General features: G+C 42.1%; 1 protein-coding gene across 1 annotated transcript in view; it reads right to left on the reverse strand.

The window, feature by feature from the left end:
• Positions 1-15,095, reverse strand: part of LOC126355888 (protein deadpan-like) — a 53,275-nt gene that overhangs the window by 27,177 nt on the left and 11,003 nt on the right. The window contains exon 3 of the mRNA XM_050006393.1: positions 5,949-6,044. Within this exon, the coding sequence (XP_049862350.1) occupies positions 5,949-6,044 (96 nt within the window). The remainder of the gene's footprint in view (positions 1-5,948; positions 6,045-15,095) is intronic.

A 15,095-nucleotide genomic window follows, 5' to 3' on the forward strand; every position in this document is an offset into this window, starting at 1 on the left:
AAACTGTTGTATCGTGCATGTGCTTTTTTGCCTCCCACCGTATCTGGACCCACTTGAAATACGGGCCCCGAGAACTTGTGACGTCTCACTAGTCGTCCACCATACTTCACGAACGCTAGGCTCAGTGCAGGGCCCACAGGAAATCAGTATGTTAACGAAAAGGTACCCTTTAAAAGTCTTGACTTCTCGTGTGCTATTGACAGCTTGCATGTCTTTAAATGCGCAGTCAAGAATTACTCGTCTGAAAGCTACTCGCTCGCTGCCGGAGACGGTTGTTGGGGCTTGTTAAGATATGAAGTGTTAACACGCCGTGACGCACGTGCTGCGGCCTGCCTTTCTAACACTTTCTAATAACGGAAGGTATTGATCTTTCTCGTGGGCCTCGCGATTTATAGTGATGTCACACACGGTGAATGCAGTACGGTATCCGTAGCCTGACTCACTCTGGGCCCTCTCCACGGTAAGTAGTTACGTGCCGGAACGGTATTTCCGTCGGCCGGTACCCAAACGCGCGACCTTGCGTCCACAGATACAGCGGGCGCGATGTGACTTGGTAAGACACTGGTCTCGCATTCGGGCGGTCTGGGATTCAAATCACGTCCGTCCAGTACGACTTAGTTTTCGCAGTTAAAGGCAAATGTGGGGTGGGGGTGGATACTGCCGGACAGGACTAGTTCAATTCCCTCCTCCATTCTTATCAAATCCGAGCTTGTCTTCCGTCTCTAAGGACCTCGCCGGCGACAGGTTCAAATGGCTCTGACCACTATGGGACTTATCATCTGAGGACATCTGTTCCCTAGAACTTAGAACTACTTAAACCTAACTTAAACCTAACACACCCATGCCCGAGGCAGGATTCGAACCTGCGACCGTAGCGGTCACGCGGTTCCAGACTGAAGAGCCTAGAACCGCTCGGCCACTCCGGCCGGCCCGGCGACAGAGCGTTAAACCCTAATCAAATTCAATACTTCTTTCGTACACAGAAACTGCAGGCGTGCGAAAAATATTCACTGTATCGAATTAAGGATGAGAAACGCAGTTTGTTGAAACATGTTCGAAATGGACGCAATAATTTATGTAGTGGTCGTACCACACTACCAGTAACTTGTCACAAGCTTCTTTTTTGAATACTGGAGATAAAGTAACATGCCTTTTCCGACGTATGACGCTTTTAATAAGTTTCATGACTTCTTATGTTAAATCGACACAATTTTCGTCATTGTTTTTGTTTGTAATTGGTTAAATGTCGTCGTGACCGCGCGGGATTAGCCGAGCGATCTGAGGCGCTGCAGTCATAGACTGTGCAGCTGGTCCTGGCGGAGGTTCGAGTCCTCCCTCGGGCATGGGTGTGTGTGTGTGTGTGTGTGTGTGTTTGTCCTTAGGATGATTTAGGTTAACTAGTGTGTAAGCTTAGGTACTGATGGCTTTAGCAGTTAAGTCCCATAATATTTCATACACATTTGAACAGTTTTTGAAATGTCGTTATGGAATTCTGCTTTAGCTCTGTTTATCGTCAGCCCCTTTTCCTAGTTCTCTCGTTTTTTGCTGGTTTCTCTCTACGTTGATGATTGCGTTAAGGCTTCATAAGTCGATCTGAGAGTCAGGGAAACATTACCACACAAAACTGAAGTAGTTTCAAGAAAACTTCCCGGTTTTTTTTTGTTCACAAACAGTAGTTGCTCAAAAAGTGATTTTTGGGTTAGTTCCTAGCCCCAAAGATATTTTCTGTTTCGCCTTTACGTTTTGAGTAGCGTTTAGTGCAGTTGTCCTGATACGTGTCCATAAAACAATGCCACCTTTCTGAACACTGATGACTGACTCAGTGTGGTACGTGCTAAAAACATCTCTAATCGACAACATGACGCAGCGCCTGGCTGCAGCCTGTGCAGTGGGAATCCGATGCTGCACACTGCAGCGGAACTGGTAGTATTGCCATGACACCTCGTGAACAAACTGTGAAACAATGAACCACTACCAAACACGGTAAAGTGACGACAGCTGATGAGATTCCTTTTTGTGGGCAGGAGCACATGTTTTTGAATAGGCCATAAATTTAAAGGAATGGTGTTTCTAAAACTTAAACTAAAAATGTATTCAAACTGAGGAAGTATTCATTTATCCTTGAGGACCATGTCCAACCCTACATGCAGAAGTAACAAAATGAAAGATTGCTGCCTGGATGAAATGAGATATACAAGAGATCGTCTTTCCACACGTCAGACTGACAAAATTCTGCCAACCATTCCTTCAGAAGTATTGCCTATTTTTCCAACCGAACTGTTACCTGGTGTCTCTGGGAAACTGACGCGAGTAAGCGCCCCCGTCTGGCCATCCAGCTTTAGGTTTCAGTGACTTTCCTAAATCGCTCCAGGAAAATGCGGGGACGGCTCCTTTGAAAAGGGCAAGGCCGATTTTCTTCTCCATCCTTTCGTGATGCGAGCTCGTGCTGTGTCTCTAATGACAGTGCTGTCCACGGTACGTTCCACTGTAATCTTCCTCGCTTCATTTTTTTCGAGAAAGCTCGGCGTTAGAGGGGTGAATGGTGACTGAATCGGTTGTCCTCTGAATACATCAGCGAATAAGCCCTACAAATTAATAACGTCTACACCTTGTCCTCTGAATACTTCAGCGATTAAGCCCTACAAATTAATAACGTCTATACCTTCAACGATTATAAGACGACTTGCATCACAGCACCGAATAAACTCTGTATTTTAAACTAGATGTACCTGGCCAAGCTTTGCTGTGGCTCTGTTTGCTTAAATGGAAATGAAAGGAAAGAGAAAGCACATGTTTTTAATATGGATGGGAATTCTATATACGTCCTTATTTCCTTCTCTCTCCTGTATCTGTCCATCTCCCATTGCTCCTGTCTTTGTCCATGTCCTCCTACATCCTTCGCCCCGTCGTCAACTCCTCCCCCTTCCTCTGTAGATCTCCTACCGTCCCCCGACCCTTTTCTCATTCTCGTTCTCTGTGTCCATTTCCTCCCATCCCTCTGTTCATCTCCTCCTCCACCCCTCTCTCTGACCTCGAGCCTTCTTTATTGTTATTACAAATTCATATTATATAGTGATGTTCTAATCATAAACAAATTACCCATAAATATAACTTTCCAATGTGCTAACGTTTCTCTATTGTATATTTTATAGACCACTTGAGTATTCGAGTGCATCATTGTGTCAAAATTTCAAAGCAATCAAGAGGAACTTTCGGAGATTTGAGATTTTTGAAGAAGCGAACGTGGACGTTTATAGATGTTCCCTATCGCAAACTTCCGAAAGAATCTGAGCGATAGGTTTGTAATTTTGACACAACACTGCACAAGAATACGCTTGTTTTACATACTTCTATTTTTTAAATAGGTCTAATATATATAGATGTATTAACAGAGAAGCGTTATAAGAAAAAAATTCGAAAAGTTTTGTATAGACCTGAAAACACACCTGTACGAGAATGCGACGTTGCGTCAAAAGTTCAAAGCAATCGGTAAAGAACTTTCGCCGATACAGGACTGAGCAAGAGAAATTTACATTTTTATTTATACAGATACAGATGTTTGTTATACGGGTCTCTGTGCTGCAACTTACATAGGATGCATGTAAATACAGCCGTGTTTCAATAGTGGTTCCTAGAGGAAAAGCTACCAGTTCAGACTTCTTTGGTTGGCGTCCTCACGTCAGACATGGGTTAATTTTAATACTCGTGCACGCATTGGAGGAGCAAGTAATAAGAGGCGGCAGCGAGAGCCGGTATCGGGGAATGGGTGTGGGTCTGGAGCGAACAGAGTAGCTGTCAGTGGAGGGGAGGTCCAGGGCAGCGTGGGAACGGCGCAACAGATGTCGTGGCGCAGCGCAGGCGGCGTGTGAGTGCATGGGAACTTCCTCCAGGCCCGGGCACCTTACTGGAAGAGGGGTGAGGGGGGGGGGGGGGGGGGGTGAGGAGGCACCGCCGCTGCGGAAGTGGAAGTAGCTTCCGCGCTGCAGATGCTGCGCCGGGAGCCCACCAAAGGGTTCACATTGTGCTCGCCGGACAATGGGCGACACCCAACCTGACCCCTACTCCTTACGAGTGACTAAAAATCGGAAGCGTATCTAATCTGGCACCCGGCTGAAATCAGGAAGCGCTCACTTGACGTCCCTCGCTCGTTACTCTTGAGACGCCATAATGGGTTCATCATATTTCGATTGATCCCGTATCATAACTTGCGTGTTATAATTGCACGCAGTTTCAAAGCGAAGGCGCAACGGAGATTTGTCTCTATAGGTGCTATCTGAATAATTAAATGCCACTGCATGTCGCTTCGTTTGTAAATGTTCTTGACTGTGAACAAATATTAATTTCTGGACTTGGAAGAGCAGTTGAACGGAATGGACAGTGTCATGAAAGGTGGGTATAAGATGAACATCAACAAAAGCAAAACGAGGATAATGGAATGTAGTCGAATTAAGTCGGGTGATGCTGAGGGAATTAGATTAGGAAATGAGACACTTAAAGTAGTAAAGGAGTTTTGCTATTTGGGGAGCAAAATAACTGATGATGGTCGAAGTCGAGAAGATATGAAATGTAGACTGGCAATGGCAAGGAAACTGTTTCCGAAGAAGAGAAATTTTTAACATCGAGTATAGATGTAAGTGTCAGGAAGTCGTTTCTGAAAGTATTTGTATGGAGTGTAGCCATGTACGGAAGTGAATCATGGACGATAAATAGTTTGGACAAGAAGAGAATAGAAGCTTTCGAAATGTGGTGCTACAGAAGAATGCTGAACATTAGATGGGTAGATCATATAACTAATGAGGAGGAATTGAATAGGATTGGGGAGAAGAGAAGTTTGTGGCACAACTTGACTAGAAGAAGGGATCGATTGGTAGGACATGTTCTGAGGCATCAAGGGATCACCAATTTAGTATTGGAGGGTAAAAATCGTAGAGGAAGACCAAGAGATGAATACACTAAACAGATTCAGAAGGATGTAGGTTGCAGAAGGTATTGGCAGATGAAGAAGCTTGCACAGGATAGAGTAGCATGGAGAGCTGCATCAAACCAGTCTCAGAACTGAAGACCACAACAACAACAACAACAACATGCTATCATTGTGGTTAGAGAAGTGACGTTGAAAAGACAAAAGTAGTAGCTTCTAAGCTAAGCACGTATTAATATTAGACTTTTCATCTTAACGGTTGTAACACATTCTGGGAGTTTCTTATTCATGTAACAGAAGTATGTCTGCAATATTCGATGTTATATACAGTGATGGAAAAAATAATTTGAGTAATGAAATTTCGGGAATACAATTGTCTAGGTAATATGTTTAAGTGATTAACATTGCAAAATCACTGGTAAGCGCGTGATAAGCAGTTGCAAATGCGAAATGTTGGTACGTTAAAAACGGTGTAACCGCTAGAATGTTGAAGGCAAGCATGTAAACGTGCGTGCAAGTGTGTTGTACAGCTCCTGGATTTCCGTTTGTGGGATGGAGTTCCACCCTTGTTGCACTAGGTCCGTCAATACGGGTGTTAATGGTGCTTGTGGATGATGCTGGAGTTGTCGTCCGATGATGCCTCATATGTGCTCGACTGGAAACAGATCTGGTGGTCGAGTAAGTCAAAGCACCATATCGACACAGTGTAGAGCATGTTGGGCCTCAAAAGCGGTACAGGGGGGGGGGGGGGGGGGGGGGGGAGCGCGCAACCTGTTGGATAACATCCTCTGGCAAAACTCTAATGATTTAATTTTCTACGCCGAATTTGCAGACCGATGATACGGAAGCGGTAATTCCAACGAGTCTGCATTTATATTCACAGCATTATTGACGTCGAATTCTTACGCAATAACAAATTAGCTCTAAAAACTGTAGATATTTTTTTTCAGTAACCACCAGCAGCCTAACTTTGGTCAGTACAGTAGCGATGTGTGACGTAACTCATATATAATTAATGAGTACTCACGTCTTTCTTCATGGCGTCGAGGATGAGAGTCTTCAGTTCGTTGAGGCAGTGGTTGATCCGCGCTCTCCGACGTTTCTCCATGATTGGCTTATTGCTCTGAAACAAAACAAGAGGATGCATTCGTTTATGATTAAATTATTCGAGACTGAAGTGCCTCCCCCAACCCCTAGTGTAAGGGATACAAAAAAAAAAGGAAACGTTTCCGGAATCAGATACTTGCGAACATTTACGCCCTCTTCCATGTTACAGATAACATTTTAGAATTTTTGAGTATCAGATACTTGTAGTAATCCAAAAAATAAATTTAAAGGCTAGATGATTTTAACGTTATTATAACGTGGGGTCTAATATGGCAATCTACTTCAGCAACTGGGCACATTTGTGTAGGAATTCTCAAAATATCAAGGCAGTGTTTCTAGTGCTACAGATATGTGAACTGTTTGAAAGGAGTGAAATGGATAAGATCCCTGATGCCAGCAAAATAACACTTACCCTATCAACATAAGAAGGATTATTTTAAAATTGATGCGGTCCTCGAGAAGGAAAATATAAAAATTTTTGAAGAACCAATTTACTGAACGGACTAGGAATTTTTGCATGTGTTCCTTGGTTTTCAATTGATACAATCTGCAGGCAAGAAAGACAGAAGAAATAAAGCTGCAAAGTAATTAGACCCCATGTGAAATGACATCAGCACTGACAACATGACTATTACACCCAGTAGCGAGATCGTCCACCTTGCAGCAAAGTTTCAAATTGGAAAGTATCTTGATTATTGTGGAAGACATCTGCTATGCAGAAAAACAAGTGTTCAACAATAATATCTACGCAAAGTAAGCATTATTGGTGCTTCTATAGGAAATATGTATTGTATAGGCAGTCTCTTGGAAGACGGCGTATTCTGTGACGATATCGGAAAATCGGTGCATCAGACTAGGTACTTACTTTCCAGTGTGTCATTTTCCTGCACCCGCTGAAAGTCCTAACACGTAACTGGTGGAGTCGTTAGCTCGACAACGGCATAAGTTCTGGTAATCTGGAGCGAGGCCCGGTTTGCAGTAATTTACAATGAACGAATTGCACTGAACCACTTGCGTATTCTGCGGACTGTATTCTGCTGTCAGATGGATTATAGGCTGCCAGCTATCCTATTTTAGGGATTGGCACAAAAGAAGGCCGTTTTCGATAACCTTGAATGTATGATAAAACAAACATCTTAGTTTTGAGTCTTCTTCACACTGCACCTCATCATTATATATGATACAATAATTTGCTTTAAATGCGAACATTTTAGGTTAGGCTTTACTGTGACTGTTATTGACATTAAATAAAACAAGAAGTTAACTGTTATCAGACACCGTTTTATTTATTTCCACGACGCGTTTCAAAGGTTTAAACCTCCATCATCGGGTGGATTTTCATTAGTTAGTATAACATTTGTGTGTGTTGTGTTACGATTTTTTGGAAGAACTTGTGGCACTGCCTAGCGGAGAAACAAGACACTATTTCAGAACATGGTTTTGGATTTCTTCTGACAAAAAATTAAACTGATGTCTAATGGTAAACACAAAATAAGTAAAACAGAGTACCTCCAGTGGCCACAGGTTCCTTTCGCTGTCGTAACACACCACATGTATACTGTCACATTTGTTAACTCATATGGTGTATGGAATCTGCTGGGTGCAAGGTTCGTATAGCAGAAGAGAAGGTATAATTGCAAATTATAATCATTTGTCCCACAGATCAGGCTTTAAAAGTACACTTCTCTTCAGAATATATACTGTCACGATACTTCTTGCGGCAAAATGTCCTCCATGATCGAAGTTACAAATTACTTTGGCTCTTCGAAGTATGCAGGGGCGATTACAAAAGACGACTATAATATTTCTCAGCTTAATTTCTAATTCTTAATGTCTTAATGCCTCAGGTTAATGTCTCATTCTTAATGTCTCAGCTTAATGTCTACTTCTGTTCTGCGCTTATTGCTTGTGACAAAGTGCAATCCTTTTACTGTAAACTTAAAGAAACTTAATTTTTGTAATAGAATAAATTAAACGTAACTGCAAAGCTGAAGATTTTCAGCGAGCTATTGCCATCACTGCTTACCATATGTGAATCTTCGAACAGGAGTAAGCGTGCATTTACAAAAGTGGGAACTGGACATCGTCTGGGGAGAAACAATGCATATTTGTACAAATACACTATCTGATCGGAAGTATCTGGATATCAATTAGTGGACAATAATGTTGGGTGTGTCCACCCTTTGGCTTTACAGCCTGAATTCTCCTGAGGGGACTTTCAATGAGGTGTCTGAATGTCTGTGGAAGAATGAGAGCCAGTGCTTCCTCAAGAGCTGAAACCAGAGAAGGCAGTGATGTTGGATGTTGGGATTTGTAGCGTAGTCGGGGTTCTAACTCATTCCAAATGTGATCCGAAAGATGTTCCACTTGGTTTTTGAATGTCTGTGGAGGAGTCGGAGCCAGAGCTTCCTCAAGATCTGAAACCAGAGGAGGCAGCGATGTTGGACGCTCGGGTTTGGAGCGAAGTTTGGGCTCTAACTCGTCCGAAATATGACCCTAAAGATATTCCATTGGGTTCAGGTCCATACTACGGACAGGCCATTCCATCTCAGGAATGTTATTGTCCACAAACTATTGTCTCACAGGTACTGCTATAAGGCAGGGTGCACTGTAGGGCTGACACAAACAGTTGCCGACTCTGAACTGTTCCGCTACTGTACGCAGCGCACAATGCAGTAAAAATTGTTCGTGTCCTGTAGCATTTAGCATTTTCTTATGCGCAGTAAGAGGACCGCACTGTAACCATTGAAACAACCCCATACCGTAACACCACCTCCTCCGTACTTCACTGCTGAGACGGCATGTCACGGCAGGTAAGGTTCTCCAGGCGTTCCAAACCATTGCATCGGATTGCCACAGAGTATAGTGCGATTCATCACTCATCCACCGCCCAGTGGCGTCGCTCTTAAGCTGCCGCAAGTGTCGCTCGTCATTCACTGCAGAAATGTGTGGCTTTTGAGAAGCTGTTCGATCGTTGTACCCCAATCTTTAGAACACCTAGCGCACAGTCATCGTGTTGACAGGTCTACTGGAAACACTTTGGAACTCAAAACTGATTTCTTCCCACGGATTTCTTGCCATCGAGATGGGAATGATCACGATCATTTAGAGTGCACTACACCAGAAGCGCTTAGAACTTGAGAATCTAAACGGCATGTGAAAACCTCTGAACGTTATGAACTGAAAATCCAGACGTGTATTTTCTCTATTCGTTGCTTAATCTGCTCGCCTAGTTATCGTTCCGTTTACTTTCTATACTATTGTTGTGAACCTAGTTTGATTCTTGCGTTTCAACTGCGCGTGTGGAACGCTCGTTACATTATTATCTATTTACAGACTAAGCAATAACTGATGGTTCCGTGAGGATTCTACTCTTTCATAGTGCACTTTTGTGATTATTGCACTGGATTTAGGCACTTGCTACGCAAAGTCGACGACGATTCTACAATCTATTCATATTCGTTTAGTGTTCTTTTATTAAGGTTGCGCCTGATTATATATGAAATTACAATTTTTCTGTATGAGTAACTGAAATTTAGTGTATAATCCGACTTGAGCATACTAATTTGTACCTGAACTCATGACAGGTACAAGTAGACAGCTTGTGAGTTACAGTACACAATTAATGCTGTTACGTTGTAATATGCATGCTATCATATAATTTTAGAAAATTTTGCTATGAGGAGAGGTGCATCTGAAGATGGTGCTGGCAGTTCCAAAATCGATTATGCAATAAGGAAATTAAATATCACTAATAACAATCAGCGGCTAAAGTACAATTACAAATCCAAAATTATTGTTTATATACAATGTTACTATGCAATTCAGCTATGAGATTCATTCGTAAGCCGCACATGGACTTTGCTCGCATATTAAGCAGAAAACGTATTGCAATTCAATTCTCATGTTTCACACAAGCACTTCCAATGCTCACATTTTCATGTTTGCAACAAGTGTACCAGACTGCTATTCACTACACGCGTGCACATAAGCAGATGCATGTTTGTTTTTCCTTTTCACCCGCTGTCCTGAAGCATAGTTTCTCAAATGTCAGCAGCGAATAAAGCCAGGCCGGGTTGAGTGGAGGGATCGAGGAGGCTTCAGTGAAATCCCCTGCGGACTAATTCGTAACCTACCGAAAGTATTACACAAACAGTCAGATTTCTGTGGGACGGTTGGCCGAGTACACAAAATGGTTCAAATGGCTCTGAGCACTATGGGACTTAACATCAGAGGCCATCAGTCCCCTAGAACTTAGTACTACTTAAACCTAACTAACCTAAGGACACCACACACATCCATGTCCGAGGCAGGATCCGAACCTGCGACCGTAGCACTCGCGTGGTTCTGGACCGAAGCGCCTAGAACCGCTCGGCCACCACAGCTGGCCCCTAGTACACAGGTCGAGGTACTATCCTACTGGTACTACACATTGTTGATTCAAAATATCGAAACTACTGCAGTAACGTTTTATGACGCATGACTGAATGTTAATCTCGAATCGTTTGGAAGCTCTTGTTGAGAGACTGTGTATCCAAAGTGAAACTTGCTGGCAATGTAGTTTTACTCCTTTTAATATCTGATTTAATTCTCGATTTTTGAGACCGATCTCATTCTTTAACCTCACCCCCGTTGCTACCCCTCTACCTTGTCCGTCCAAACACACACAAACAATTACAATGATGAATTATGTGATGCCATGTGTTTGCTTTCGGAACTGTCATGTTATGTAAGCTGGTTTAAGCAGATATATATTTTCAAAGAACCATTCCGGGGATACTTTAAATGACAACGCATTATTTTTGCGATGCATTATTCTTGCGGTCTTCGACGAGCGTCTTCGATAACAACCACCACGTTTTTCTTTGACTGTATTCGTTTGACGGGAGTAGGTACAGAGACAAGTGAATAATCTTTCTGTGAACGTAATGAACATCGTGGCACTTGAACGAAACTTCTTATAGGGTAGCAGCTTCGATCACATATCTTCTGGTTCATAAAAAGATCATACAAATGTGTTTAACATAGGTAATAATATGACGTCAATAATATTGTATGAGCTGTTCGTAATAATCATACCTACCGACAGATGCTTTATGATTTAATATTAGCGGATACGATTACAAAGGCCACTCAAATTATATTTCATTACTGAGGTCATAGTACTACTTATGATAAGTACATTAACTTATCAGAATCTCTGCAGACGTCGTAGCCACCATGTTTATCATGGTCCTTGCACATAGTGCTTTCACTACTGATGACATCAGCACAGATCAGAGATAAAGGTAAGATGGAACTCTCAGTGTGCACTGGTTTAATTACACTGTTACGTCCTTCGTGTCAGCAAATGTGGCAGTTGAAAAACACAGGACCTTCAGTAGAGAAAAACCGACTTTGATATACGATCTAAGCGGTTTTTTTTAAATCATCATTTCCCTTTTTTCAACGTTACTCCGTGTTTATGAATCTATTGTACTTTTAGCAACCTCATAACAAATTTCTTACTTCACAATGGAAGTTTTTTATTTACTCGTGCAGCTCACGACCTGTTGCAGTGCTTTCTATCGGACACCACTTGGCGCCTTGCGTGTCAAGTACCTTTCAAGTGTAACGTCTAGTGTAAACAGCTGTCGTGAGTGAGTGTGTTGTGTAATGTTTGTATTTTTGTTGATAATGATTGGAGGTGTTGTCATATAGCTTTCTAAGAGGACCACCTGTAGGTGGCACAGTTGAGATGTCATTACTATGGTTATAAAGTTTGTGATTACTGTTAAAACAATGGCAGCTAAGAAAATGGCCATGTATTTTTCTTTCTTTTTTTGCAATGCGCACTAAACAAATTTCACCTAAAGATTTTCATTGGATGATTTCACCGCGGTTTTCATAACGACCTGTCTCTAAAACAATGATTCGAATCGCTTCATTCAAGCTCTCGCTAATCAATCACCTTGTAAAGACATTGTTTACAGCTGATTTTCTGAACTATGTCGTGATTTGTGCTTCCGTCATTGATGAAACTCGTGAATATCTGCCACAATCGGTTGTAATGCCAAAAAATATTATCCACGCTACAAGATGGCCTCATTTGTCACAGTGAGATGGAGGCATCCTTATTAGGTTTATCGAAGACTGCAATACATTCCTTTTCTGCACGAACATTTAACTGTCAATGCGATGTTTTCACCATAGATTCGGCACACAATTTAACAGTCTCACGTCAAAAAATTCGACCGAGGATGTGGAACCCGCACATAGGGTTACCAATTCCAGCAATAGTAAAGCTGAGCTCGACGTTATATCTAGCCACATATTTTGCCTTAAATCAGGATTATCTGCTTTAAATAGAAATAAAGTTAACCGAATATATCCAATCGTTTATGAAAATTCAGTTACGGCCAGTTTTTTTTTTGCGAGATCAACCTTAAATGTGCTCAAACTAAGAGAATCGGTAAACTGTCATATAATTTGACAATTATGATGACAACTAAGTGCTCGGTCTTCTTAAATTGCTCAGTGTTCGTCGTAAGATAATCTTATGTGAAAATAACTAAGTTCTTCAGTAAACAAAACAATTATCTAATCTTCTCGGCCGAAAAACTTTGGTCATTTCAATTAGATTTATAAAGAAATAACAGAAATATGTTGGGCGGGTTGGCACCAGCAGAGACGCACATTCTGCTTTGCCTCTCTCGCACTGCGAATAGCGTGGTTGTAACATTGTGCGTTGGACTCGCCCAGTCTACGAAGAAAAACGTAGGGTATAGACTAAGAATAGCATCGGTTGCTATATCTATATATCCTTGTGGTATATCTTATTCCACCTTATTCTTATTCCTTGAAATTACGTCATTAGCTTAGAAAAGGCCTTAGTTATGTGACAACGCTAAAAAACCTAACAAGCGCCGAACACGCTGGACGTTTTTATATTTGGCTGGACACGACCGTAAAACGCCACACCAGGTACCGCTAAAGCTGGCCTTCTGGCAACCCTATCTGTATACAATATCGTAACAGAAGAAACTTGGATATATTCGATCCAGCCGGAACGAAATAGCTGTCAACTGTCTGGGTGTGCCAAGAGGAATAGAAGCTGACAAAAGGGGTTCGTATGCGAAACTATCGCGACTACTGCCCTAGGGCAGGGGCAGTCTCTATTTTTAACGACCGCCCATTCATGTGTCTCTGTTCGCAGTAAAATTTTCTAACCGCTCACTGGTTCCAGGGTAAAGGTGATTTGTGAAGCAGGGAAGTAGCTTGCCAAAATTTATAGTGCAGAGTTGCAGTAAGCTTTTGACACTTTATGTCAAAAGCTTATGAAAACCTAATAAAAATGTTTCTAAAACCTCTACTACTTACCGCCCACCACGAAAAATTGCAACACCCACTAATTAGCGGTAGGGACCAGGGTTAGCTACTGCTGCTCTAGAGGATCGAGGAACAGTTAATGAATGAATGGTACACTGCAAATTGTTTGAAACAAGTCGTCCATTAAATCAGGAAAAACAACCGATAAATGCGCATCATTGTTCATGATAATTCCAGCTGTCACTGATAATGTCAAACAATTTATTATTTGACGGAGGCAAACGTCGAATTGATGTCTCATAGCACATCTTCACCTGATTTATGGCCTTTTAATTTAAAGAAAAAATGGTTGAGACAGCCGTTCAAGGAGCTGTATAATACCTACCCACAAAACCGTATTTATAAGGTCGCTACAAAATGGAAAGAATGTTTCCGGAATTCCTTCTTAAGCATGCAAAATTGTATAAATTATGAAGAAGAATATTTTGAGATTGACAGTGTACGGACACCCCAACGCAATGCAAAGTGTACCACTGGTTTTCAGGAGAGGCGGATCCGCCAGTATGAAAGGGGGAGTGCTGTGTTTCCAATAGGGACGCAACAAGAGCAGAATAGGTCGTAGGAGAGCTCCGTGACTTCAGACTCCACCCTGTGGCAATCCGATGAAAGGGTTTGGGTTTGTCAAGGACCTCAGGAACATTGCTTGCACTCATTTGTAGTGCCGACAGTAACTAGGTGGTGTTACAGTGTAGGAGTGTTTTACGCTTAAGAAAAAGCTAAATGTGAAATGATATGAATACATTTTAGAGCATCGTGTACTGCCTGCAGAAGCGGAACATTTCACAGACGATGATTGTATTAGCATGACAATGCACCAGTCACGAAACATCCCCAGCAGGTTTCAAGTTATCATAAAGGTGAAAGTTGTGTACACCTCATACACATGTGATTAGATACTGTACAATCATACGAATCTTACCAAAGCTTTTTTTTTTTCTCTTTCATTGCTTTCGTAGGAACTAGGACGCATAGTCAGTCATGTAACACTATGTGAGCCGCCGGGCTTAAAATACCTACTGGCAGACGGATCACCACCAATATTGTCACATGCCTTCATTCATGAGACACTGTGGGTGGTGGGGGGAGGGGATGATGCAGTTTAACCCAGGATGCCGTCGCTGAGTCTGACGACCAGAAATGTTACGGTACCACACTTTGTCAATCAGATACTGGCTACGGACATTTCTTCCACAGCCAGTATTCGACTAGCTAAGTTGGAGTGGAGCACCACCACACGTGTGTGCTTGCGATGTCGGCTGCAGAGGCGCTGCCAGCTGAGAAAGAGATGCTACCTCAGTCACACACCCTCATAAAGTGCCGAGTTACACTGTTTACAGGGAGAAATAGAACAATTAATTGTTTAAATGTGAAAAATAAAATTAAATAGGCCAGCGCCATCATCTAACCAATTACAGTTGATGGGCTCTAACAGAAGAAATGCTTGAATATTATAAACAGAAAATCGATTATGCTGTGGGTGGAGTCCTTCTCTATCCTGATGTTTCCTTGAGAGTTTCGAAGAAGCCCCTCCTTTGTTGCAGAGCACAATTCTTTTTAGTGTTTTATAGTGTCACGTACCAATATGCAGGTTGTCCTAATTTATCCTGACCAGCCAAATAACGGTTTGTCCAGAAGAAAAATAAAACAATGTATCAAGCAATCATTTTTCATCGGCCAGGAGAACATTAAACAGCATGAT

This window comes from Schistocerca gregaria, chromosome 3 (assembly GCF_023897955.1).
Source record: "Schistocerca gregaria isolate iqSchGreg1 chromosome 3, iqSchGreg1.2, whole genome shotgun sequence".
NCBI classification, from domain to species: domain Eukaryota; kingdom Metazoa; phylum Arthropoda; class Insecta; order Orthoptera; family Acrididae; genus Schistocerca; species Schistocerca gregaria.